Source organism: Homarus americanus, unplaced genomic scaffold, assembly GCF_018991925.1.
Source record: "Homarus americanus isolate GMGI-L3 unplaced genomic scaffold, GMGI_Hamer_2.0 scaffold34701, whole genome shotgun sequence".
NCBI lineage: Eukaryota > Metazoa > Arthropoda > Malacostraca > Decapoda > Nephropidae > Homarus > Homarus americanus.
Window position 1 is genome coordinate 159,953 of NW_024726820.1, and position 27,754 is coordinate 187,706.

Consider the following 27,754-nt stretch of genomic DNA (forward strand, 5'->3'; position numbering starts at 1 on the left):
CCTTCTCGCACACAGTCTCAAGTAGTGCAGTTTCTTCATCCCGCTGGGACATATGATACGCCTCCTTACTGTTGGTACGCCCCAGGTGCATCCTCTTACACTTCGTGACATTGAATCTCAGCAGCCATTTCTTCGACCATTCCTGGAGCCCACAGAGGTCCTTCTGCAGTTCTTCACAGTCCGCTTGGTTCTTAATTTCCGAAATAACTTGGGCTTATCGGCAAACATTTGTATGGAGGAGTGTACAACGTCAGGCATGTCATTTATGAAACAAACAAACAGCGGGCCCAATACACTGCCCTGTGGTACCCCACTTGTGACAGGTACAGATGACGATTTCGTGCCATTAATCACCACACACTGCTTGCGGTCATGTAGAAAGTCTTCTATCCACGCTAGGACATTTCCCCGAATTCCGTACCCTTCCAGTTTGATTTTCAGCCTTTCGTGGGGTACACTGTCGAAAGCCATGGCAAAATCTAGGTAAATATTGTCTGTATTACCACCCCGTTCGAGAATATGGGTCCAAATATCCAATACCTTGAGCAATTGTGTTAAGCAGGAGCGTCCCGGCATAAAACCTCTCGAAAATACTAAAGCAAAATTTGCACAATTAGATGTGCCAAGGTCCTGAAAAGTAGGAGGGTGTAAATCATTTGAGGTAGATGGCATGAACTAACCAAACTAAACCTAACTAACTTAAAAAAGAAAAGGATAGGTTAACTTTGGTTTGGTTGGTTCATTTGTTGTCATGTTAGTCAGAGATTAGAACATTCTTTTAAAGTGTTTTCCATTACTGAATACAGTTTTGTGATGCACCCTTTTTTATTTCATATGTATAATGCAATATCTTCTGTGATTTATACATGTGATATATTTCACGACTATATCGTAAAAGGTACAGGAATTACAGTAATCTCCAATCTTTCTACATACCAAAAAAATTAGGTGACAAAGTACCTGGTTGGGAGTCCATCTAACACCAGGTGAGAAATAAAAGGAAAATGCAAAACAAATGTGATGATCTTATATCTATATTCTCATTTATTCATGAGTTAATATCAATGACTAACATCAAAAATAAGCTTTGAGCCAATTAAATATTTTTATAATAGCTGTTGTTACAAGTACATCAGTATAGTTGTATATGTACATGTTTAGCAATCAGACGCTGTGTTCCTCATACAAAGTTAACATCTAATTTGTTCGGTACAATATAAAAGTAAACATCATATTCCCTTCTTATAAATATATATCGCATCATAGAGATCGTCCATCTACCCTATTACAAATTTCTAAATGTTTGTAAAATATGTTTACCTTAATCCAATTACAAAATCATATCTTCCTCTTATGATTAGTTCATTAAAAGCAAAACACCTACACAATTACCTTATATACTGGTAAGTAGAATATGAAATCAAAATTTCTTGATAAATATGTTTTTACATAACAATGAGATTTCTTTTTTTTTTTGTACTTTTCTCATGAATGGAGATCATAATATTCAGACATAGCAGACAAGGGTATACTACAGTATCTGTTGGTAACTAGTGTGGGAAAAGTAAACACAAAAAGATAATGCTTTGTGGGAAGAGACAGAGAAAACACCTTTTGAATATAGTTCCACAGCCATGAGGACTCAAGTCCCTTTAACCTGTGAATAAAGGGTAAACTAAAAATATACATTAACAACAATAAATGAAAAATCAACCTAAAATTATAAATTACAATATATAAAGGTATAACACGAAAATACAGTGGTACCAACACTTGCCGAGCATAGTAAAAATGGCTTTGGCTTCAGTTCCTTGTACGATCCAACAACAATCAATTCCTCAAGTACTGAGGCAGAAGGCAATATTTGCTTTTTTTTATCTTACACTAATATGCAGTCTTATAGTAGCTACCAACATTGATTCTGCTACATAATGTGTATACTGTACTCCTGGATGTCAAAAAATTCACACAAATTACTTAATTATTTATTGCAAGTAGCATTCTGTTCTTCATAATATATGTAACAAGTATAATACTCTAATAATATATAGAAATCTTGTCTTGACAGATTACTTTAATGTTACTTAGAAGCTGCACAGGCAAATTATGGGTCAATTTTACATTTCTTTACTTGTCTTTTCATCCTCTCCATGATAATTCTGCTCCTTGCACAAGATCACCCATTCTTATCACAGAACACGATGCACATTCATTGCTTCAAACGATCATTACAACTGATCAATAACTAGCACATGACTTAAGTCTCTTATACAAAAAGTGTTAAAACATAATAATGCATTTATGAATCAGACATACAGTACTACAATGAATTAATCATTTTCTGTACAATCTAATCACAGAACTCATTAACAGCTCAGCACCCAGTTTCCTTTGAATACCTGCCGGTTTACAGAATATCCTAATAAAGATCTATAAAGAATGCTTGTTCATCGACTAGCAAAGGTCAAAGTGTTTAGACTTTGTTCTCTTGAGCAAAAACAGCATAAGGAACTCAACAAGCCTACAAAAATATAAGAGATATGATTAGCCATCAAGAGAATATAAGGCTCCTACATAAAGAAGGGTTTCCTTTGAACAAAACATAAAGTAAGTAGACTACATCAGCAAACACACTTTCACATTCGTCTGTCTCGGACTACACCTAATTTTTACCACCTTCCCATAGACTCTCGGTCATCTTGGGATTAACTTTGTAAAACTACAAGAACAGAGTAAACACAAGGCAGTAATAATATTCCAGATTTCTACTACCTGTACTGTATATATAAATGCTCTCACTAGATATTTGTCACCGGTACTACAGATAATAAGGGGCTCCAGTATCTGATTAGAGCAAACAGAACTGTTGTATCAACCTTAGCATACTGTACTCGTATCTTACCCAATAAAAGAAATATTATTTGAGGAATAAATATGTTAAACTAAAAAAAAATTAACTGACTTGATTCTTCTATTGTCCAAGGTTTACCTCATACAGTACTTGTGCAGCAAAGGTGAAAGTACTTAACTACATGTTGTGCATTACATAAAATTTTAATTCTTATATGATATAACTTCTATTGTTTGAGTCTTGTAAAGTTCCACATGCAAGTGGTGATAGTACACATGAAAAAAACACCGACAATTTAAAAAAAAGAATACTGCCACACAATATTTTAGTCATGATATGCCGGAAAGTTATTTTAAGCTCTTCTCTATATGAATTACAAAACCCACTAATAGAGCAACACAACCGTAGTGAGAACCAGTAGACTGTACAGTACAGTACCATGTGGAACAAAAGGCAACTCTCAGCTGATAGTAGGCCAGGCTTTAATTGAACTGTGCTAATATTATCTGTATTATTATAAATTCAAAATACTTTGTGTGCTGGAAATACTGATGAAGGTTACTACAGTACTGTATTAGCTACTTTGGCCGAAATGAGATTTTTTACTAAACAGAATATTGAAGGGTAAATTAGGACTATAAATGTCTAAGTACCATACTTGTCTTACACTAGTAGTCTGCATAGCAGATATATTAACTGGGGAGTTCTTACTGTCTTCAGAGAACATCTACAATAGTGAACACCACATTAGCCTCTTACTGATAAAAATACAGTAGCCTTGTTTGTTAATTCAAATAAACTTCTCTTTTGGTGTATACAATAATAGGAAATAAAATAAGTTATAAAGCACCAGGTGATAATGGACAAAGAAATGTAATGAATGAAAAGACTTGCATGAAGGATCTTTAAATAAGATGTACAACACTGTGAATTATAGTGGAATGCAGTGTGCAGCACAATGTTCCTTTGCTTCTTGAATAATAAAATAAATTAATAAATATGAGAAGCTTTCATTTCACGGATCAGTCATTTCCTTGTTCTAGAACATTTAAAAGCGAAAAAAAGCTAAATATGGTAATAGAATTATAAGCTCTACCTTTACCAATCTTACCATCATTTTGGTCTGTTCTATGACTGCTAAGATTGATTTTGTACATTATAAGTTTTTCTGGGGTCCCGATGTATTAATTTGATAAACTCATGGTAGCTACAGTATATGTTAGCATGCCATGAGTACAATAACTTGAACAAACAGAAACCATATCTCAATGAAACATTGGAGTATAACCCAACAATTTCTCTGAATTTTAATTAATCAGTGTTTTCTCCCACTGTTTTGGACAATAATGGCCACATCCATCTGTCCAGGGGTACTTACACATAGGTGTCTGGGATGCCTTCTACAGACAGAGACCCAAATTTACCAAATCTTATGTTTCGTGATCTCAACACACTTAAAAATATTATGGGCTTACCATAAATGTACCCTATTTACAACTCTTCAGCACAATGGAGTTGGTTTGTGTTCACCTTAACAGTTTAACCATACATTGAACTGTTTGTTTTGTGAAGGACTTAGAACTGCTCAATCTTTCTTAGCATTAATTTCCATTAATTATAATAAGATATAGTTTGCTGTCAAACATTTGTTAAAATTTATCCAAAACAAATATCTGAATACCAGTAATTCCTATAAATCACTTGTGCTACACATGTTTGTTATTCGATAAATGGTTTTCAGTGAAGGGAAAAGTAGTTTCGTTCTAAATATTCTCTATAAGTAGAAGACCTTTTACTGACAGCTTTGCTATCTATGAAAGAAAGAGAACATTATTATTGTTTGTGAATTGTAATCAGTGCCTCTATAGTACCTATACTGTACACAAGGAACATTTTTTTGGATAATTTTTGTTTTAGGTTTACAGAGAAGCATAATAGTACTGACTGCCACCTGAGGTCCTGTGGCAGTGGTTTAGGTTAAGTCACATTGCTCAAACAACATTCTTAATCACATACACTACAAGTATATACCAATGAATTTACATGAGACAATGTATCAGTACTCAAGTGGCTATGATCAGGAAAATTCTCCCAACGACATGACTACAGTACTGAGCTTCTCCCACAGTAGGGTTTGTGGGAAACACTCATTACTTAATTGCAGGATTGACACTAAGATTAGTTTCCCACAACAGGTAAACACCTAATCCAGGAAACTGAAACTTAAAATTTGTTTCTTCAACTGGCTGAAAGAATATTTCAATACAGTACTGTAATTCCATAATACAGTACAACGTTTTATTGTTACATTATATGGAAATTTTATGTTTTACTCCATTAAAATTTTAAAAAATAAAATAGAAATATTAAACTAAAATTCTTTAAAAATATTTCCTTTTATTTATTAACATTAAAAAAAAAAAAAAAAAACCAACAAGGCAAAAAGTAATTAGCTTGAAGAAAAGAATAACTAAAGTCACTTGCTGCCTGAGTGGACTAGTACTGTACTGCATTGCATATTAAAAAATTAATGTCAAGCCCTGAATTATCCCTGTAACACGTCACTGGCTAGTTTATTGGGGTGGGACACACTATACACCAAGGGCTCGAGTGAAGGGAGTGAGATGAAGACGTAACACTTGGGCGTAAGTCAATGGTCGATACACTTGTTCAGCAACTTCTTGAGCTTGCTGGTGCCAACACATGTCTGTTGAGGAAATCATCTCATTAGTGTAAGAAGCAACAGGAATGGCACAACAAAATGTAGAAATGTCTACACACATCGGCTTATGTCATCAAATTGCATATCAGTATACAGGTAACTCGCGTTGTACTCATGTTTGATTTAAGCATTTTTGGAATAACACGATTGTTCAATTAATACCAAAAGCTAATTTATGCGCACTTATTTTTTTAAATAACTCGCTCAAGACAGTTTAAATTTCACGCGTGTATTCGCCCAGTCGCCTGGCAGTGGAGTCGTTTGTAATGCCTGGTGAGGTGCTTGTAAGTTATTACTATAAAGTCACAGTCATATCAACATCAACAATTTTAATATTATTATTAATAATAATTATTATTATAATCATGTAATAATAAAGATTATTACTACTACGGTAATGATGAAGATAATGAAGTATTCTGTACAACTATGATGACGTTCAGCAAGCTTCCCGCGTATCACTTCCTCAGTTCACACCAGCACTACTTTTTCTCTGTGCTTTCATTTGCATGGTGTGTTTATCACGTACCTTTTTAGTGTTAAACACTATTTTCCCCATTGAGCATGTCTGGAAAACGTCCATCTGCCTCCTCTGGGGCGCCTAAAGCTAAAATGGCACGAAAAGCAATCGCAATGGACGTGAAACTAAATGTGATCACCCACCTTCAGGGAGAAGAGCGTGTGTCGGAGGTTGGCCGCGTGCTTGGTTTAAGCGAGAGCACGGTTCGTACCCTGTGCGGTATATGATGGTTCCCATAACCTGTACCATTTACATGTACAGTGATCCCTCGGTTAACGAATTACCTTCCATAAGCATATTCAATTCGGTTAACGAAAAAAATTCGGTTAACGAATTCCTTACGAATTTTTCGCAACATGTTTTCACCTGCTCACCAGCTGTAGTATTAGTCCGCCAATACAGTAATCGGTTTTAGGGCTTAAATTCGTTACCATTTGAGTAAATATCAAGAAGGTTGTACTATTCAATAATTTTCCAAGTCTTATATTAAAATTTTTAGTCATTTTAACAATTATTTAACATAATTGAAGTACAGGAACTAGTTTTTAGCGAACCAAACAGCCACTTGACTCACCCAGAATGGCGTCAGTGTGTGTCCCTGCTCAGTGGAGGAAGCATCTTGCTTGAGACTCTCTTGAACATAAACTATTTTTACGTTTTTACAGTACAATTATTGGTCATTCTGAAGTTTATTTTACATATTGACAATATATAATGCAGTGCAGTGTTGATTTAAAGAAAATAATCTTGAATTACACCAAGTGAACTAAAATTTTATGGGTGAAATGGCGACATGAAGCATGGGGTGACTTCTCTTCCACCCCAATGCCCTCTCTTCTCCCTTCTCCTCCACCCCTATTCTAATTCCCATCATCAGCAACCAGGAGCCTTCTACATGCACACCTCAAAGTAAGTGTACTTTACTGCATTTATTTTTAGTTTGTATGTAATTTTTGGTGAGTTGGAACCAATTACCCAAAATCCCATTGAAACAATGGTTTCGGTTAACGAAATTTTTGGTTAACGAACGACCTTCTGGAACGAATTATGTTCGTTAACCGAGGGACCACTGTATTCCTATGGAACTTATTTTAATTTACCCCTGCGTAAAACGAGAGGTGGGGTATAATACTAAGTGACCTTCATTACTCAAGTATAATAGTCCCACAGTACTCTACAGTATTTTGGTCTATATATAACCTTCTCCATTCACCTTAACACATTTTTTAGTGGGTGGCTGATGGTTGTAATCACCAAAGGTCTTCATCTGGCTACACATATACAGGTAATTCTTGTTTAAATTAATGTCATTTGTTCAGTTTTCTCCACAAGTGAATATAGAGCACAATACCAGATAAATAACTTTTAACTTGAATAACAAAGGCAGTACTGTACACTCGCCACAAAATGTTCTCGAGTGCTCTAAGGGTCTAACACCATGACAAAATAAATGAGAAATCTGAACATTGCTCTCCGAGGAAGTTTAATTACAAATTAAATTACTTCTTTTCTCCCGTAAATACTATAAAGACTAGCAACATATATTATTATAAAATACCGAGTCACTTCGTAACCAGGACCAGGCATACCAACCACTCTGAGGTGACACGAACCATAGTGTACATGTAATGCCTAAGGGACCTGTGTTTGTTACATTTTTTCATAGTCCAAGTTAACAATGTGATAGAATGAACACTGCCATATATGTACCTAAATAAGGACTACAGGTATTTATTTACCATTGCAGTAAGAAGCTGCCATGGTCACAGGTTGTGGGTCATTCAAAATAGTGCATTGTATGCTGTCCATAAATACTGTGTTGATTCTTTGGAAAAGTTTTCAACAATATTTTTCAAAAGTGTCAGTTTTCTGATACTTCCAGGGTAAATAGTTCCTGCATTTTTGAGGTTCTATCATGGAATAAACAATGAATTTTATGTTCAGTTCCTATGGAGTTATGAAGAGGATGTGGATAATTTTCCTAAACACAGTACAGTACAGTAATTTAAACAGTGTAACAAATAAAGAATTTTACACAAATCAAAGCAAACAAAAAGTATAGGTAATCTCACCTTCTTTCTTAACAACTAGGTGACGAATATCAGGAAACTCTGGGCTGGTGGGGGAAAAGACGGGAGACTTGAGTAATCCAACTGGTTCTACGAGCGGTCCTTCCCAATCCTGGCTGTTATCCTCATATTCCATATCAATATCTTCCTCTTCCTCGTCTTCTTCACAAGGTTCCTCAAATATCTTCTTGGTCGCAATCAACGAAATTTTACAGGGGATTTTAAGTGCCTGTTTAAGAGAGCTCCTAACCGATGCCTTGGCTTTGAAAGTTGGCTTCATTTTCTTCTTCTTTTTCTTTGAGCTATTGTTCTTCTTGGTGTTAGGAGTCTTGCTGGATGACACTTGAGTTGAAGGGAGAGAGTCATCATGAACTGGAGCAGGTGAAGAGTAAAGGTGACGAATATCGATGTAAGTCTCGTCTAATTCCTCTTGACTGTACGACGGATCCTTCACAGGAGTAACAGTTGTATTTCTAATCTGTGATGGCAAAATGCACAATTGTAGGATTTTAGTTAAATTATTATTATTTATTGAATATGAGCAACCTAGAGTAAAAATTAACATATGAAGCATTAAAAATAACACTACAGTATTATAATTATATTCACCATTAACGCAGACCCCTTAAGACAAGACATTAATACACTACAGTACTTTGAATTCTGATTAAAACTACACTTTTCCTTACTAAGAGATCTGTCAAAAAGGGCATAAACCTTCACTCAACAGAGAAAAAAGTAATTTAAAACCTAACCTAACCTGTGGCTCTAGATATACTGTATATTGCAGACTGACAATTATGTACAGTCCCCTTCACTAGCATGTTTACAGGGGCTCGTCATATAAACATTCTGAAAAATCATTACACCGAGATATTTGTTTTAATGTTATTTTAATTTGATTCCATAGTATGTTTAATAATGCGAGTTTTCTTCTGTCGAATGTAAACCAACTCAGGACTCCCATACTGTACAAACCCTGTAAACACACCAGTGAAGGAGACTGTACATGGACAACCAATACATTCACAGGTCTTTCCCTCACACAACTCCCACGTTCTCTTTCTCTCATTTTGCCATCAATTCACTGTGTAAAACATGACCATTCAAACATATGCTTGGACTAACCTTTTCATAAGCATAGAGTTTCTTAATATCCACATACACATCATCTTCCGGCTCCAGCGACTGAGCCACCTTTCGTTTGTTTGGCCGTGAAGGAGGAACGTGTTGGGTGTTCTTTGGGGAGGTGTTGTGGGGAACCTGTGGCATCTGGTATGGCTCCTCTCCCAAGAGTTCCTGTACCAACTCTCGAGCACTGGCCAGCTCATCGTCACCCACCTGTGAAGTATAAATAAGGGTCATAATAATGTTTATACTTTGATTGGCCTGTGTTAATACTGTAATCTCCGTGTTGTTGCTAAATAGTGTATGTAATTTATCAACAGAACATTTAAGAATACAAGCGAGACCCACAACATTTAAGGTGTATGTTAATAAATGTGCAGCTCATACCACTGACTTCAACCAAAAATCTATAGTTCCTACATTTAGGGTCATATTTTATCAGTAAAAGCAAACTGGATTAAAATAAAATTAACACATACAGGACTGGATAAATTGATATTGTACTAGGTTAGGTTATGTCAGGTCAGGTATGGTATGGTTAGGTTAGGTTAGGTCAGGTATGGTTAGGATTATTCCCTACAAACCAGTATGAATAAAGACCTCTACAATACAGGAGATCCAAGTTAAAACTTTTGGGCTTTAGTGGTGAGACATTCAAGTCAACTTACTGCTGCTAAATTATAATACTGTACAGACTACAAGTGAGGTAAAGGTACAAGCAGTGGTGGGCTAACTTTTCGTTTAGCTGTGCCCACCACTGGGTACAAGTTTAATAATTCAATGTAAATAACCAGACCATTTTATACTTACCTGACAGGGATCGGTATACACATAAGGTTAAGATTGTTTAAACCTGGAAAGGACTGAAGCCTTTTCTAGAGTACCTAGAGTAACTTAATTAACAAACCAAGTGAGGAGATGTGTATGAGATGGTATTCTTGGGGCCACAAATAGACTGTTCAAAATGTATTGCTTTAATTTTCTTGGCTTTTTCTAGATACTGTACATCACCACCACCCTGCATACCTTACTACTGTACAGTCAAAACTCAACCCCAAGATGTAACCTCCAGAATTCATGTGCAGTTCACTCACCATATCACTTGTAGCAGTAAAACACAGGTAGGTAGTGAAGCACTGACCTGGGTGAGGGCCTGGAGCCAGAGCATCAAGCCTGGTTCAGGGGTGGAAGCATCCAATTCAATGGAGAGCAGTGCCAGACTCAAGAGGGAGGGTCTCACACTCCCACTACGGCTAGAACACACCACTCGCCACAGTCGTTCAGTGAGGTAGCTCAGCTGACGTGTTGGTGACCCACTCCTGCGAAGAGTCTTTCTTATAAGATACACTTTTAAACAGGAAGAAGGAAGCATTAAAACTTGAGAGGAGACACTGCAGCTTTACACTGTGTGCCACGATGTGTTATGTGCAGTGACTCACATTAACTACTGTACAGGTTTACTCCCTTGACACTTTTAATAATTTATACAGCATCTCTGAACCTTAACAACTCATCACTTACCTCAATACTCTAACAAGTTTTTAACTATTTATAACAACTTATTAACATACTGTACTTTGTTTGCCTTAACATACCCTATCTATACTTAACTACCCACCAATACATTTATCTACGGCAACTTGTTAACAAAATTAACCTACCTTAACTCATTACCATACTTCTTAGGTAACATGAACATTGTATCTACCAACCTACTGCTGTACTGTACTGCATCATACTCTGTACTATCATTATTTCTTGGTAATTTTATGATCTTGTGAATCTGTCTGTCTCTCTTTACATAAACATTGTATAAATATTCTTCCTTTACCTTATCAACATTTTCTATTCATAAAACACTGCAATGGAGCCCTGAAACTGGCATCACTGGGTTTAGGGCTTCACTATGGCACAATGAGGTCCCCAATACAATCACAGAAGCCTGTACCCAAGGCCCTTTATACCAGTGTCAACATAGCCCTGACAGCACAGTACCTCCCACATCTCATCACAAGTACCTGTTAGACTGTTGGTGTTTGGGAGCCGTGACGATAGCGAGGGCATGGAGGACCTGAAGGAAATCTAGGGCGGAGGTTGACTGTAGATGCCACGACAGCTTGTCCAGCAACACCCGCTCCATACGCAGCAGCTCCCGGTGTGAGCACTTCATACCTCCCAGCTCGACCACCTCTATTGTTGCTGGTACATTCTGAGGGCATGATGAAACACAGAAAACATGATTAGAGATACTGTATACAGTACATATACTGTACTAAGAATATCACTGTATTATTAATTTCCCATTCTCTTATCCAGTATTTCACAAAGACATAATAACATGAAGCTACAACACAGAGCAATAAATCCATGAGATCAATCAACATTTTGACTCATCTGTGACTTCCAGCTTTCTTCCCCAGAATCTCAAGTACGGTATAGGCATAGATAACTGAGGGCAAGTTAAGTCCACATGACACCTCCCTGGACACCCGCCCTCCTGGTTGGTTGGGCTTTAAGCCTATCAACTACCAGGGTCATTAAGGCCATCAACATCAAGTTACATCCACCAAACTTAACTCCTTCTTCAGGTGTTAAGGATAACAATAAGACCACATACACTATCACCATATAATGTATGTGGCCCTTGACTTGCACCCTCCTACCTTACCCGGGTCTGCCTTGGGCTCACAGGTATGGTAGTAGGAGGAGTGGATGATTACTTTTGACTGTGACTGTACATCGTGCAGTGGCATGATGATTGTGTTGTATGAATTTCTAGACACTCACCTCATCTTCCTCGTGGATCTTGGCAGCAAGGAACACGGCAGCGGCGGCGACAGCGTGTAGGTAGCGAGGGGGGATCCTGACGCGGTGCAGCAGACGGTCTAGGAGTGCCGCAGCGATGAACCGAGTCTCAGATGCCCACCCTAGCCGACCACACGCCTCCCTCAGCCACTGGACCTCACCATTACGGGCCCCTACATCCACCTCTCCACCCTGTAACATTATATAAACATTAGCAAACATTTTAATTACTAGACCACTTTCTATCCTTACTCTACAAAGTTTTCTTTTATAATAATAATAATAATTTACTACATGAATACTGTATTTGACAGGTATATGTTTATGTCTTCAAGATAGATTTTGTAATTAGAGATAGAGAGAGAGAGAGAGAGAGAGAGAGAGAGAATAATAGTAATACCCTTAACAAAAATGTGAGTTGTAAACTATTTTCCTCGGTAAACCAAACCAGACATGGGGTAATAGTAATAGACCATTACAGGGTTTTTAACGTAATAATAATAATACAGTATAAAAATTTTTTGGCTGTAATAATGTTAGAAACCAAAGTAATAAATAACAGTCTATTAGTCATTCAACAGTTTTCTTTGACAAGGGAATAACAAAGCCCAACCATAACATACATGCTCGTTTGTAACACACCAACAATCCCTACATATCTGTATTATAATATTATCCACAAGAATATATTACTGCAAAATGCTGATAAAATAAGAACTTACTAATGATTATGCAAGAAAAATACTATCTGGCAACCATAGCTCCTGCAACTCCAGGCTCCAAGTGTGGTGACTGGCTGTGTTGATAGTGTACAGTAGTTAAGTAACCAAAAGTAACTAATAGATGACCAAGGATAGTAATAATAGTAGTAGTATAGTAAAGCGAAATTAATAATAATGGAAACCCAGTAGTAAACGATCACAGAGAAAAAAACGGGGAAAATTATAAGTGAGATCAGAATTGTATATGCCTCGCCCCATTATATTAACCAGTTGTAGAGGATTAATTAGGACATATTAACAATACCAATAAAATTATAGGTAGAACTGGGACCATAAAAGCAGTAGAGAAAGATGACTGTCGGACTGTGCAGGGCTAGACACTGTACAGTATCATAAGTTTCATCTCGATTCGCAAACCAAATTCGGCCTTAAGAAAATAATCCTAGGTATGTTTCTACTCCCTATATCTTTCTCCCCTCTGAGTGAGTGAGTGAGTGAGTGGGGTGACATACAAGCAGACCAGGAGGATGTAGAACGAGTTGGAGGGCACGTCAGCAAACAATGGGTTGGGTGGTCACTAAGTCCTGTGTCCGCTACCCACTACTGAGTGAGTGCGTGCCGGGTCACACTACCTTCAACACGCTCCCTTAATCCTTCCCAAACACTTTTTATCAACTTTACCCACTGACTCACTACACTTCAACAACGGGAAAGGCGTACAAAATAACCACTTAAGTAATTTATTTGTGGATATCGTTGCCACCTAACCCCCCCCGAGGCAGCATTGGCGAGGGGGGGGGGAGGGGGGGTGGCAAATCTTCAGGTAAGAAAAATTAATAATCTACCTGTATTATAATTAATTACTGCAACACGTGTTTCCTTTATACATACACTCACTACAACCATTACCATCACCACTACTACCAGCAACAACCACCACCATCGACTACTCTGCATATACTGTACTACCATACATCTGACATCATGTTAAAGTTATGTAACACAATATTCACCGAAGATAAATATTTACTTCAAACAACATCACAGAATATAAAGATAAAATACATACTTATAAATAAATCGAATATATATATATATATATATATATATATATATATATATATATATATATATATATATATATATATATATATATATATATATACAGTATACTAGTGAAACCTCTATATAACGGACTTATCTTGTCATATAATACGTTAGATGGAGGTTTTTACATCTAACGGACCCTCGATATAACGGACTTTCCTCTCCGCAGTCCGCTAAATAGAGGTGTTTCACTGTAGAGGGAGGTACTACCGCCTGGGAAGATATTGGAAGCATGTGTTGTCTAATGGTAGACCCTGCTGCCGTATGTGACCAAGTCCCAGGTTGCCGATCTGACTTCCTGCCTCAATTACATACAATTGTTTCTCTTGGACAACACAACAAATAATCATAATGTATATAATTTCTCACTCGACTTATTTTTTCAATTTTGTATTTATTTATGGTTATTATTTTGATTATTTGTATTATTTAATTGGATTAATTTGCTATTAATTTTATTAATTGTTGTAATAATAATGATAATAGATATTATCATTATTATTATTATAATTATTATTTAGTATTATATTTTCGCCCCCCTCAGGCCCTGATGTGGGTCATTACCTGTGCTCGGGTGGGCTAATGCCCGTAAAAGAAAAGTAAAAAATAATAATAATAATAAGATATATATATATATATATATATATATATATATATATATATATATATATATATATATATATATATATATATATATATATATATATATATATATATATATAAAAACTAGCTTAAACTCTCGACTAGGGGGAGGAGACAATTTCCTAGGGAAAAAAAATCTTGAAACGAAACATCTGTTCTCTACCAGTTACACCACCCACCACCTAATCCTACCACTACTACCACCACCTAGTCCCCCTTTTTTAAATAAAATGGCCTCCAGCCTCCCCCAATAGCCACACCTTCACCGCCATTTTATTACCTTAAAATTAAATATCCTAATACATAAGTAGCTATCCTAGCTGTGTTGAGTTAGTTAAGTCTCAGATCTATGCGGCATTCAGTGACTGTAGCCTCATAGTCAATATCTGCAACTGTTGTCGGCTTTGGGGGCCGATGCTCTCGTTCCCCTGAGGCAGAGCAAAGCCGACCTAAGGAGAGAGAAGGCCAGTCGACATCTCATCCAGGCTGTAACATAACTTCTGGGCTGCTGCTTCCGTCCGGACAACACCACCTAACCCTACTTCTACCACTATTCATCATCACAACACATTCGTCACAAATGCCGCGTAATGGAGTCAAAATTTTTACTGTTCAAAACTCAACAAAACTTAAACCTCACTTGATTCTTCTTACAGCTGTTCTTCTGCCGTCACGTGTGAGAGAGAGAGAGAATTACACATTAACAAACTGTCTGATGGTCTTGTTGGGGAGGAGGGCCCGAGAGAGTGAGAGGATTCCTTCCGTATTTACTGCTAACAGTATCATGGCTGGGATTTACACCACGTGAGTCACTTGTGTGGGGTTTAAGCTAGGATTTACACCATATGAGTCACTTGTGTGGGGTTTAAGCTAGGACTTACACCATATGAGTCACTTGTGTGGAGTTTAAGCTAGGATTTACACCATATGAGTCACTTGTGTGGGGTTTAAGCTAGGACTTACACCAGCACTTGTGTGTTTGCAGACTACACCATATGAGTCACTTGTGTGGCTAGGACTTACACCACATGAGTCACTTGTGTGGGGTTTAAGCTAGGACTTACACCATATGAGTCACTTCTGTCAGGATTTAGGCATTTGTCACTTTTTGCAGGATTTTAACAAGAATTTATTATATGGATTAATAATCACCTTGGCGAGAGTATTTAATTAATTTCGTTTTAATTCACCTATAATACCTTTCAAAGCCATCTTAATTAATTTTATAGTTTACAAAATAAATCATAATTGAAAAATAAATAACTCGGGTACAGGTGACGACAAAGAGACCAACAGGTAAATAAATATTCACTGGTAATATGCCTTCACTACACACCCATTGTTTACTACAGTCAGTCCCAGAAGAGTGAGGGGAGGAGAGGAAGAGGGTGAAGGGGAGGAAGGAGAGAGAGAAGTAAGGGGAGAGAGAGAAGTAAGGGGAGGAGAGAAGTAAGGGGGAGGGAGAGAGGGTGTTGATGACCCACATGTGAGGTATACACCAACAGCGGCAGAGGTGAGAGAAGCCAGTTGCCACACCGTTATCCTGCCCTTGGTGCGTCGACAGATGGTTCTCCCCCCCTCCTCTCACCCCACTACAATACCTCCCCCTCCCTCCTCTTCCTCTCTCCATGGCTATATATCTCTAGACATTATCTCCTCCTATTCTATACCTCCTTTCCTCTCTCTCCTTCTCTCATCCTTCCCTCTCTCCCTCCTTCTCCTCTCTCTCAACCTTCCTTTCCTCCCCCCTTCTCTCATCCTTCCTCTTTCCTCTCCCCTTCTCTCTATCCTTCCTCTCCCCTCTCCTCCTTCTTCTCCTTCCTCTCCATCCTCTTCTCTCCTCCTCATCCTTCCTCTTCCCTCTCCTCCCTCTCTCTCTCACTCCTTCTCCTCTTTCTCCTCTTCTTTCCTTCTTCCTCTCTCCTCCTCCCTCTTTTCCTCTCTTCCCCTTCTCTCTCATCCATCCCCTTTCCTCTCCTCCTCTTTCTTTCATCCTTTTCCCTCTTTCCTCCCTCCCTCTCATCCTCCTTCCTCCCTTCCCTCTCCCCTCTTTCTCTTCCCCCTCATCCATCCTTTCCTCTCCCTCCTCTCTCATCCTTCCTCTCTTTCCTCTCCTCCTCTCCCCATCCTCTCTTTCCTCTCTCCCTTTCTCATCCCTTCCTTCCCTCCTCCCTCCCTCTTCTTCCTCCTCTTCATCCTCTCCCCTTCCCTCTCATCCCTCCTCTTCTTCCTCTCCCTTCTCTCATCCCTTCCCTTCTCTCATCCCTCCTCTTTCCTCTCTCCCTTCTCTCATCCATCCTCTTTCCTCTCCTCCCTCTCTCATCCTTCCTCTTTCCTCTCCTCCCTCTCTCATCCTTCCTCTCCCCCTCTCATTTCCTTCTTCCCTTCTATCCTCCTCCACCAAACCGTCAACAGCACCTAACACACTGCTGTTACATGAGCCAGTTAAACTAGCCTAACGGTAATCACCTCTGCTATGTTACAACACACCCGTCACCTGTGCTGCACTACAATACTGACTAATATATCCTTTATACAACCTTGACCTAACCTAACATGACCTGATCTAACCTAACATGACCTGATCTAACATGAACTGACCTAACCTAACATGACCTGATCTAACATGAACTGACCTAACCTAACATGACTTGATCTAACATGAACTGACCTAACCTAACATGACTTGATCTAACATGAACTGACCTAACCTAACATGACCTGATCTAACATGAACTGACCTAACCTAACATGACCTGATCTGATCTAACATGAACTGACCTAACCTAACATGACCTGATCTAACATGAACTGACCTAACCTAACATGACCTGATCTAACATGAACTGACCTAACCTAACATGACCTGATCTAACATGAACTGACCTAACCTAACATGACCTGATCTAACATGAACTGACCTAACCTAACATGACCTGATCTAACATGAAATGACCTAACCTAACATGACCTGATATAACATGAACTGACCTAACCTAACATGATCTGATCTAACGTGAACTGACCTAACCTAACATGACCTGATCTAACATGACCTGACCTAACCTAACATGACCTGACCTCCAAAAAATCTAAAAATATATAAGTAAATTAAGATTCCAGCAACGGGTCCTGAACATACAACTTCATGAATTTAAGTAATCCAGCGTAATAGCACACACACACACACACACACACACACACACACACACACACACCTGCCAGCCAGCAGTGTAGTGTGTACCTCGGTTCCCACAACAATAAATGGCAGGTAGGCAGCTCCTCCTCCCAATCGGTCAGGTGAACTCACAGGAAAACACCTGTACCTATTGTTAATTGCTTTTCTCACCTTTACTGGAATGCTCTTCTCTCTCCCCTCACGTCATCTACTTCACCCCCCCACAACAAAAGGGGGAGTCTACCTGTCAATCACGGCATCTCATTAAGGTATTCAACACTTCAAACAACTGTCTATAGTTAATATAATGTATACAGAGTGTGTACACCCTTGACGATATATGATCCCCTGAGTGTGTGTGTGTGTGTGTGTGTGTGTGTGTGTGTGTGTGTGTGTGTCAATGTGTTCAATGTGTACCTAACAATGTGTGTGTGTGTCTGTGTGTGTGTGTGTCTGTGTGTGTGTGTGTGTGTGTGTGTCTGTGTGTGTTCATCAATCTCATTTATCCTGTATAGGATGAGGAGGGCTGGGGGAGGTGAGGTTGGGGAGGAGAGAGAGACTCTCAATCATCCTCCAGCTGGGAGTCAACCAGAACTTAAGTGTGGCATCTGGTATAGGGATCACCTAAAGATTAACAACTCTAATGTTAACCTAACCTAACCAACCTAACCCTAACCTAACCTCCCCGATAGCGTGTTTAATCATCGGGTGAAATAAGCCGGGTGAGGGTTGGGAGAAAGGGAGGGGAGGGTTGGGGAGGGTAGAAGGGGAGGGGGTGTAGTGGACAGTGTTGTAGGTTCCATCAGAGTGTTGAAGCGTGACGTGACGGTCCCTCAGACGGTTACGCCCCTTTACCTCTCACACCACTAACACCATCAACTCAATATACAGATCAATAAGACCTGTAAATTATAATAACATGATAAACCAAATCTCCCGACACTGAGGCGTGACTGTGTGTGTGTCATCTGAAGGCTACCCAGTGCCCACCCACCCGACCACATCTCACTCCACCCACCCACCGCCACCACCCTACCTACCACCCACCCACACCACCACCCTACCCACCCACCCACATCCAACACTGACACTTGGTTCTAGCTGACAGGGAGCCATCAATGACTGGTAGAGGAGGGCCACGTGTCTCTTAAATAATAATGGGAGTGTAGTGTAGTGTATGGTGCTGGAACTAACTAACTAATCTTACCTTTTACCTGCCAGAGTACACATCAGCTCTCTGCTTCCTCAGGTACAGTACAGGTGGTGATGGAGGAAAATATACTCTTTTCCTTCCTCTTTCACACACATACATACATACATACATAATTCTGTCTCGTGTGTGTGTGTGTGTGTGTGTGTGTGTGTGTGTGTGTGTGTGTGTGTGTGTGTGTGTGTGTGTGTGGAGATAGAGAGACTACAATAAGTGAATCACCCACCGCCACTGCATCGCTCCACAGGTCGAGACAAGAGCTTCGTCACTCACTCCTCATTCTCGTCGCCATCTCACAGTCCCTCCCCACCCCCCTACAGCCTCCTACCCCTTCCCACCCCTACAGCCTCCTACCTCCCTCCCCACCCCCCCCTACAGCCTCCTACCCCCCCAAAAAGCCACACTCATCCATCAAGAAAATTGTGTGTATTTGTGTTATTCTGAGCGTAGCGTCACAGTGACATCCAATCATAAGTGGCCCACCAACACCATCCGACAAACTCACTTATACACACACACACACACACACACATCATTGACAGCAAATCTACATAACCGTATTTAAGTATGTGTATCTTGTGCCTTGTAGTGGTATACTCGTGTACACATAGGTATACATACATGTGTATTTCTAATGGGTTTATGTGTGGGTATTGCAAGTAAATGAATATGTATGTGCATGCGTACAGAAGGATGCCTCGGTGTGTGTGTGTGTGTGTGTGTTAGCTGTTGACGTACACATGAACACGTGTTTGATACATCCAAGGTGACCTAATGGATGAAGTGAAATAGACCAACAGTGATGACCCAGTGGGCCCCGTGTTCCTCTCATCACCGGACCACCCGACAGCGTTGTTCAGGCTACTAATATCTCCCCCTGGTAAATAACGAAGGCGATACATATTTCCCATTATCTACCTCTGTGTCCTCCAGGTGGGAAGCTGCCAACACCACCACCCAAGGCTGACACAAGTACCTAGTTTTTTTTTAAGAGGTAAACTTTTATATTATATTCGGTGTTATAAAACGTGGACATATCTGACGTCTTATGAGTATTTATCAAACAAACATTTCTCCACTCGCTGTCCGCCCGCCCGCCCGTCCAAACATTAAGAACTAACACCGGGAGATAAATGTAAAGAAGTAATTTGACTGAACGTCCACCTCCGTCAGTAGTACCGCAAACACACACACACACAGCTGACACCACACCACGGACTACTACACCAGGCAGACTGTGGGCTACCATTACCCTCACCCACCACCACCAACACACACACAACAGAGAGCCAGAGTACTGTACTGCTTGACGGCCATGGTGACGTGTAAGGTGATGCTAGCGTAACCCACACACACACACAATAATGTGCCCCGGAGACGACATAAACAGACTCATGACTTAAGATAAATCTAATATACTAATTAACAGGACAGACGGATGTATGCACGGACGGATGAATGGATTTACGGGCGGGTGGATGTATTCACGGACGGATGAATGGAGTACGGGCGGGTGGATGTATGCACGGACGGATGAATGGATTTACGGGCGGGTGGATGTATGCACGGACGGATGAATGGATTTACGGGCGGGTGGATGTATGCACGGATGGATGAATGGATTTACGGGCGGTGGATGTATGCACGGACGGATGAATGGATGTACGGGCGGGTGGATGTATGCACGGACGGATGAATGGATTTACGGGCGGGTGGATGTATGCACGGACGGATGAATGGATTTACGGGCGGGTGGATGTATGCACGGACGGATGAATGGATTTACGAGCGGGTAGATGTATGCACGGACGGACGAGTGGATGTACGGACGACATGGATGACGAGCAATACCTGACCGTCCAAGTCATGCCACGGACCGTCACCTGCCTCTCCTGATATATTACAGGTGATGGCAGTGGTCCAGTTACCTGAGTCAGCGGCTGGTGTATTGTGAAAGGTGTATAGTGACGGTGGTGTATGGTGGCTCCCTCCACCACCATGTATGACGTAATAAAGCTCTATCTTACAATATATCATACAGGCTCAACATACAACTCCCTAACCTAACCTAACCTCATCTTCAACAACAATAGCTAAGGTGTTTTAAACTAGTAAGCAAATACTGTCTACACTAGTCCATCAAAAAGTATAATGAAAAATCATTAGCACACACACACACACACACACACACACACACACACACACCCCCCTTTAAAACGTTGTTGGATAGCTCTCTCTTGCTGAAATTACCCAAACTTAATTAATCTCGTGTCTGTGAGGTTTTTTGCCCCACTACCTGTACCTACCTATACCTGTAACTACCTATACCTGTAACTACCTGTACCTGTTAATGGCTTCTCTCACCTGTTAACTAATGCTCGCTTCTTCACCCCTGGGTTTAGTCGTCTCTCGTGTCACCCCTCACCTGTGATTCACCTGTCCCTCACCTGTCCCTCTCTCACTTCCTTCCTTCAGGCCTTGACTTATGAGGAGGAGGAGGAGGGAGAGAAGGACAGAGACACAGACAGACAGACAGAAGACAGACAGGCAGAGACATAGACAGACAGACAGAATGAATCACTACATACCCTCACCCTCAGTGTCCGTCTTGAGTGAATAAATGTATCCAGACAATTAACTCGACTGTACAACATGAGTGAGTGAGCTACTGTGTGTGTGTGTGTGTGTGTGTGTGTGTGTGTGTGTGTGTATGTGTGTGTGTGTGTGGAGTGAGCTACTGTGTGTGTGTGTGTGTGTGTGAGTGAGCTACTGTGTGTGTGTGTGTGTGTGTGTGTGTGTGTGTGTGTGTGTGTGTGGCAGGAACCTCAGATGGTCAGCCGAGTCAATCCATCCCATCTGTTGTTCCTAACCTTATGTCGTCCACACACACACACGCAACAGAAGCAAGTACACACATAGACCTGACCTGACCTAATTAGTTAATATAACTGAAGTAAAACCGACAAAATTTATTACTATATTTAGAATTCTGCGCAGGACGGATCGGGTCGGGAGGGGTCGGGTGAGGTCGGATCGGGTGAGGTCGGGAGGTCGGGTCAGGTCGGATCGGGTGAGGTCGGGTCAGGTCGGATCGGGTGAGGTCGGGTGATAAACTCCTAACTCTGGATAATAACAGTACGTGATATAGTTACTGATTACTGGACTCCAGGGAGATGCTTATGACGCACCAGACAAGTGGATGGATGGATGGATGACGGACGGACGGACGGACGGACGGACGGACGGACGGACGGACGGATGAGGATGGATGGATGGACGGACGGACGGATGGATGGATATATCCTCACGTCACCACACTATACAGCAGATAGTCCCCCCACCCTCCTCCATCTGAGACACAGAGATGACCCCCTCTTCTCACTCCCACCCTCCATCTGAGACACAGAGTGACCTCCCTCTCTCTACTCCCTCCCTCCATCTGAGACACAAGGTAGAGATGACCCCCAGCAGGTGCTCTCACGGCCCGCTTGTTGAGTAATTAACCTGTGGTGACGGCGGGGACCAGGTGAGTGTTGTTCCGTTATGGTGGCGGACGTGTGTGTGTGTGTGTGTGTGTGTGTGTGTGTGTGTGTGTGTGTGTGTGTGTGAGAGAAATATATCAGAGTACAAATAGAGTGACACTGGGAAGGTTCACACACACACACACACACACACACACACACACACACACACACACACACAAGAATTAAAACAAACACGCATCGAGCAACCTTTCGAGTGTCGTAGCATCATAATAATAATAATAATAATATTTTTAATAATAATAAACCTCAAATTTTCATAACTTCACATTAAAACAATAAAAACAGCATCAGAAGAAGCATTACCTCCCCATACAGGTGAGTTAATGACCGCTGGTGGAGTAGGTAATAATGGCGTAAAGTGAAATGGCGTAATGGTGTACACTTCTCGCCTTTCGTGTTACGCCTTTCACACACACATCTCAAAAGATTCCAAGTTATGTGAGTGCGTTTAGTTACGGTACAGGTGCAGTCCCTCCCCCGGGTATTATTAACTCACTCTCCTGTATTGTGTCCACTCAACCCTCACAACTGGGTTAAATCAGAGGATGATTGGTCGAGTACACGCTGGAGGTTAGGGGGTGAGGGGGTTAGGGGTGAGGTGGGTTGGGGGTGAGGTGGGCTGGGGGGTGAGGTGGCTGGGGGGTGAGGTGGGCTGGGGGGGGAGGTGGGTTGGGGGGGTGAGGTGGGTTGGGGGGGGTGGAGGTGGGTTGGGGGGGGTGAGGTGGCTGGGGGGGTGAGGTGGGTTGGGGGGTGAGGTGGGCTGGGGGGTGAGGGTTGGGGGTGGGAGGTGGGTTGGGGGTGAGGTGGGTTGGGGGGTGAGGTGGGTTGGGGGTGTGAGGTGGCTGGGGGGTGTGGAGGGTTGGTGGGTGTGAGGTGGGTTGGGGGTGAGGTGGGTTGGGGGTGAGGTGGGTTGGGGGTGGAGGTGGCTGGGGGGGAGGTGGGTTGGGGGTGGAGGTGGGTGGGGGTGTGAGGGGGTGGGGGGTGTGAGGTGGGTTGGGGGGTGGAGGTGGTTGGGGGGTGTGAGGTGGGTTGGGGGGTGTGAGGTGGGTGGGGGTGAGGTGGGTTGGGGGGTATATTATTTTCAACACTATCCAACAGAGGTGTTAATTAACAGCACAGGTGTAGTAAACAGAGGGTTAATTAATAGCACAGGTGTAGTCAACAGAGGGTTAATTAACAGCACAGGTGTAGTCAACAGAGGGTTAATTAACAGCACAGGTGTAGTCAACAGAGGTGTTAATTAACAGCACAGGTGTAGTAAACAGAGGGTTAATTAATAGCACAGGTGTAGTCAACAGAGGGTTAATTAACAGCACAGGTGTAGTCAACAGAGGGTTAATTAACAGCACAGGTAGTCATAATAACAGGTGTAGTGGTCATAACACAACGGTACATGACAACCGTTGCTGTCTGCCACATAACATGTATTAACGTCCTTCTGTTGTCCTCCACAAACTGTGTGACGCTTCATAAATACAGTAACATCTCAACACACGCACACAGTCAAGCTACTGGCGCAAATTTTCACGCAAAGTGTGGGTTAAAAAATGTAATGACCGGGTCAGCTGGGTGTGTGGGGGGGGGGGTGAGAGGGGCGAGTGTATTTTTCTACATAAGAACATAAGAATGGAGGAAACCGCAGCGGGCCTATTGACCCACACTGGGCAGTCCCGTTTACACCCAACCCCTATTGCTCATATAAGCATCCAACCTATGTTTGAAGCTATCCAGCGTATTCGAGTTAATGATGATATTTGGTAACTTGTTCCACTACTCCATTTCCAAACCAGTGTTTACCTACTTCACGCCTAAATCTAAATTTGTCTAATTTAAAACCACTGTTACGAGTTCACTCCTGGTTGGATAGTTTGTGTACCTTTGTAATGTCCCCTTTGTTTAGCCCTGCCTTCCACTTATACACCTCTATCAGGACGCCCCTCGCTCTACGTCTCTCGAGGGAGTGCAAATTAAGATGCTTTAACCTGTCTCTGTACTCAAGGTTCCTAATGCCCGGGATTAGTCTTGTCATTCTCCTCTGAATTCTTTCCAATGATTCTATATCCATTCTGTAATACGGTGACCAGAACTGAACTGCGTAATCAACCAATTATCCCCCTCACTATACACGTTACTGGAGTAGATTATGAGTGTCTGTCTGTCTGTCTGTCTGTCTGTCTGTCTGTATCTGTCTGTCTGTACTCAATTATTTTAAGACTTTCAGTATTTTGGATCACCTGAAGATTAGCCACCCCCACCAGCTTATTTCACCTCATGAGTAAATACCTTAATACTTCTTGGTTAGATGAGGTTAAGTTAGTTATAGTTGATCATATATTAGGTTAGGCCGAGTTAATGACACAGACACACACACACAGACACACACACACACACACACACACGGAAGTTACAAGAGTTATATTAAAACACATTTGTAAATTATAACGGAGAACTTTTGTCCATCTGTTGCCACCGCGCTAAAACAAACAGACAAACAGACAGACAGACAGACAGACAGACAGACAGACAGGATATACCAAGTACATCTACACCACCAAACTGCTCCACCATCAGCCAACACTAACCAGCTGACTCCTCTGACACCCACCTCACCTGTCTGTCTGTCTATCTGTCTGTCTGTCTGTCTGTCTTGGAGGCGCCACAACCTCCTCTCATCTAGTAGGGTATTTAATTCCTCCCAAGAAATATTTACATCTACAAACATCCACCGAAATAATGGTGTGTGGAGGGGGGGGAGGAGAAGGGGGGAGGAGGGAGGGGAGGAGGGGGAGGAGGGGGAGAGGGGAGGCTTTTCTTGTCTCTCCCTCCTCCACTTAAATCATCTTCCCCAGATCAGGTTAGGTAAGGTAAGGCAACGTGAGGGAAGGAAGGTGGAGTAAGTGCAGGTAGGTGGGTGGTAGGTAAGTGCGGAGGTAGGTGAGTAGGTAGGTAAGTGCAGGTGGGTAGGTGGGTAGACCATACTGTTAACTAAAGACCTGATCAACGCTACCCACCCACCAACAGGTATAAGCCAGGTGATTAATTAAAAACATATTGCAAGCGGCAGAGGTACACTCATTAAAACTTTAGAATTAAGTCATCCCGCCCCACACACTGACGACCCCCCTCACCCCCCACACACTGACGACCCCCTCCCACACACTGACGACCCCCACACACAGTCTGACATACGACCCCCCTCCCTCACCCGGTATTTAATGTAGTCAGGACCTGCGGTAAGACGGTAATAAAATGATAACTCCTCAACCGTTAGTTTCACCGACCAGACACACGGCGCGGCGGTGGTTAGGCTGTTAACAAGAGGTCCGGTGGTCTCCTCCTAATGACCCAGTTCCTAATGCAAAAAAATCTCTCTCTCTCTCCCTCTCTCTCTCCCTCTCTCTCTCTCCTCTCTCTCTCTCTCTCCTCTCTCTCTCTCTCTCTCTCTCTCTCTCTCTCTCTCTCTCTCTCTCTCTCTCTCTCTCCCTCTCTCTCTCTCTCTCTCTCTAGCCCCACACATTTACTGCCTCATTTACACACTGATTGGGGTCTCAATTGTTTTCTGTCTCTCTTTCTTTTGTTTTTCTTTTCCATTTCTGTATTTATTCTTTGGTCCCCGGCGTGGTTGGGTAATCGTAAAAAAAAAAAATACTGATGATGGAACAAGAGACTTGCCAATCTCGCTACGTGATTGGTTGTACGTGATTGGTTGTACTGACGAGGCCTGACCAATCACACACGCCCCACTACTCCAGCTGCCTGAGAACTGACCAATCACACACGCCCCACTACTCCAGCTGCCTGAGAACTGACCAATCACACACGCCCCACTACTCCAGCTGCCTGAGAACTGACCAATCACACACGCCCCACTACTCCAGCTGCCTGAGAACTGACCAATCACACACGCTGCTCCATAATGTCGTGAGAGATGGACGAAGGCGACAGATGGTTAAGGAATTCTCCACCAGTCAAAACTCCAGCGGAAATGATTGGCAAAAAACCTGGTAATGACGGGAGTAACCAGGTCGTGTGTGTGTGTGTGTGTGTGCGTGTGTGTGTGAGAGAGAGAGAGAGAGATCTTTATGATGATCACGAACCTCTTTATAGCCGCTGTGTTCTGTAGAGGTCAAGAGGTCAGAGGTCATAACGGGTGTAACAGCTGTCGTGTGCATGTGTGTCTCTTGCCGTTAACTTTTCGTGGTCTTGGGTACGAGACGGAAGAGGTGGGATGGGAGGAAAAGAAGGTGGGATAGGGATAGGGAGGAGGAGGAGGAGGAGGAGGTAGGATAGGGAAGGAGGTGGTGGGTAGGGTTGGAGGAGGTGGGTGGGGTAGATGGTGAGGTAGGGTAGGAGGAGGAGGAGGTGGGGCAGCAGGAGGAGGAGGAGGAGGTAGGGTGGGGAGGAGGAAGAGAAATAAACGTGATAACCTGTACCCTCATCATCACACCTGTAGCGATAATTAACCCTTCAGGTAAGTAGTCACGTCACCCCCACCGCTACTCTCTCTCACCAGACTCCACATATGACCCTATGTACAACACACACACACACACACACACACACACACACACACAACCATGACACAGTAAAAACGGCCCAAATAAGTTTCCGTCACGACATAAAAATAACAAAATCACGCCAAATCACCTTCAGGAAATGTATCGTTCGCCTCCCCTGACACGTCTGTCCTGGCGGTGGTGAGATGACTAAGGTAACACAGTCTAGCCACATTTGGTTAGGTTAGGTTAGGTAGGGTTAGGGTTGGATGGGTTTGATTAGGGTGGGTTGGGATTGATCAGGGTGGGTTAGGTTGGGGTGGGTTGGGTTTGATCAGGGTGGGTTGGGTTTAAGTTAAGTTTTGTATATTTTCCTTGGTTATATCATAAACAATAAAGTAAATATATCAGCCATGTAACGTTTTATTTCCTCCAATGTTACAAAACCAATATTTCTTCTACTGGGTCATGGCGGAACAGCCCACCTTATTGATCTAATTAGTGAAGGAAACCTGTAGTCTCACGCTCACTAATGACACACACATCAAGAAGCGCTCAACACACTGACCCTCTCGACTCTCACTGACCATCACCACGACCTCATCTGCAAATTTGGTGAGAAGCTTCTGCACCATCCCCGACACCGGCTCCTACTACCACCTGAGATCCCTAGCCCGAGAATTACTGTTCGACACCACAACCGCATCCAGCCCTTACGAGCACGAACTGATCGCTATAAGAACAGCCCAGTCCCAACCA

General features: G+C 41.9%; 1 protein-coding gene across 2 annotated transcripts in view; it reads right to left on the reverse strand.

The window, feature by feature from the left end:
* Positions 1-1,020: 1,020 nt before the first annotated feature.
* LOC121865705 overlaps positions 1,021-27,754 on the reverse strand; it is a 61,206-nt gene continuing 34,472 nt past the window's right edge. For both annotated transcript variants that reach the window (XM_042365232.1, XM_042365231.1), the window contains exons 3-8: positions 12,078-12,287; positions 11,309-11,499; positions 10,432-10,609; positions 9,291-9,503; positions 8,166-8,640; positions 1,021-5,558 (exon numbers count right to left, since the gene is read on the reverse strand). In XM_042365232.1, coding sequence (XP_042221166.1) covers positions 5,443-5,558; positions 8,166-8,640; positions 9,291-9,503; positions 10,432-10,609; positions 11,309-11,499; positions 12,078-12,287 — 1,383 coding nt within the window. In that variant the 3' untranslated portion in view covers positions 1,021-5,442. The remainder of the gene's footprint in view (positions 5,559-8,165; positions 8,641-9,290; positions 9,504-10,431; positions 10,610-11,308; positions 11,500-12,077; positions 12,288-27,754) is intronic.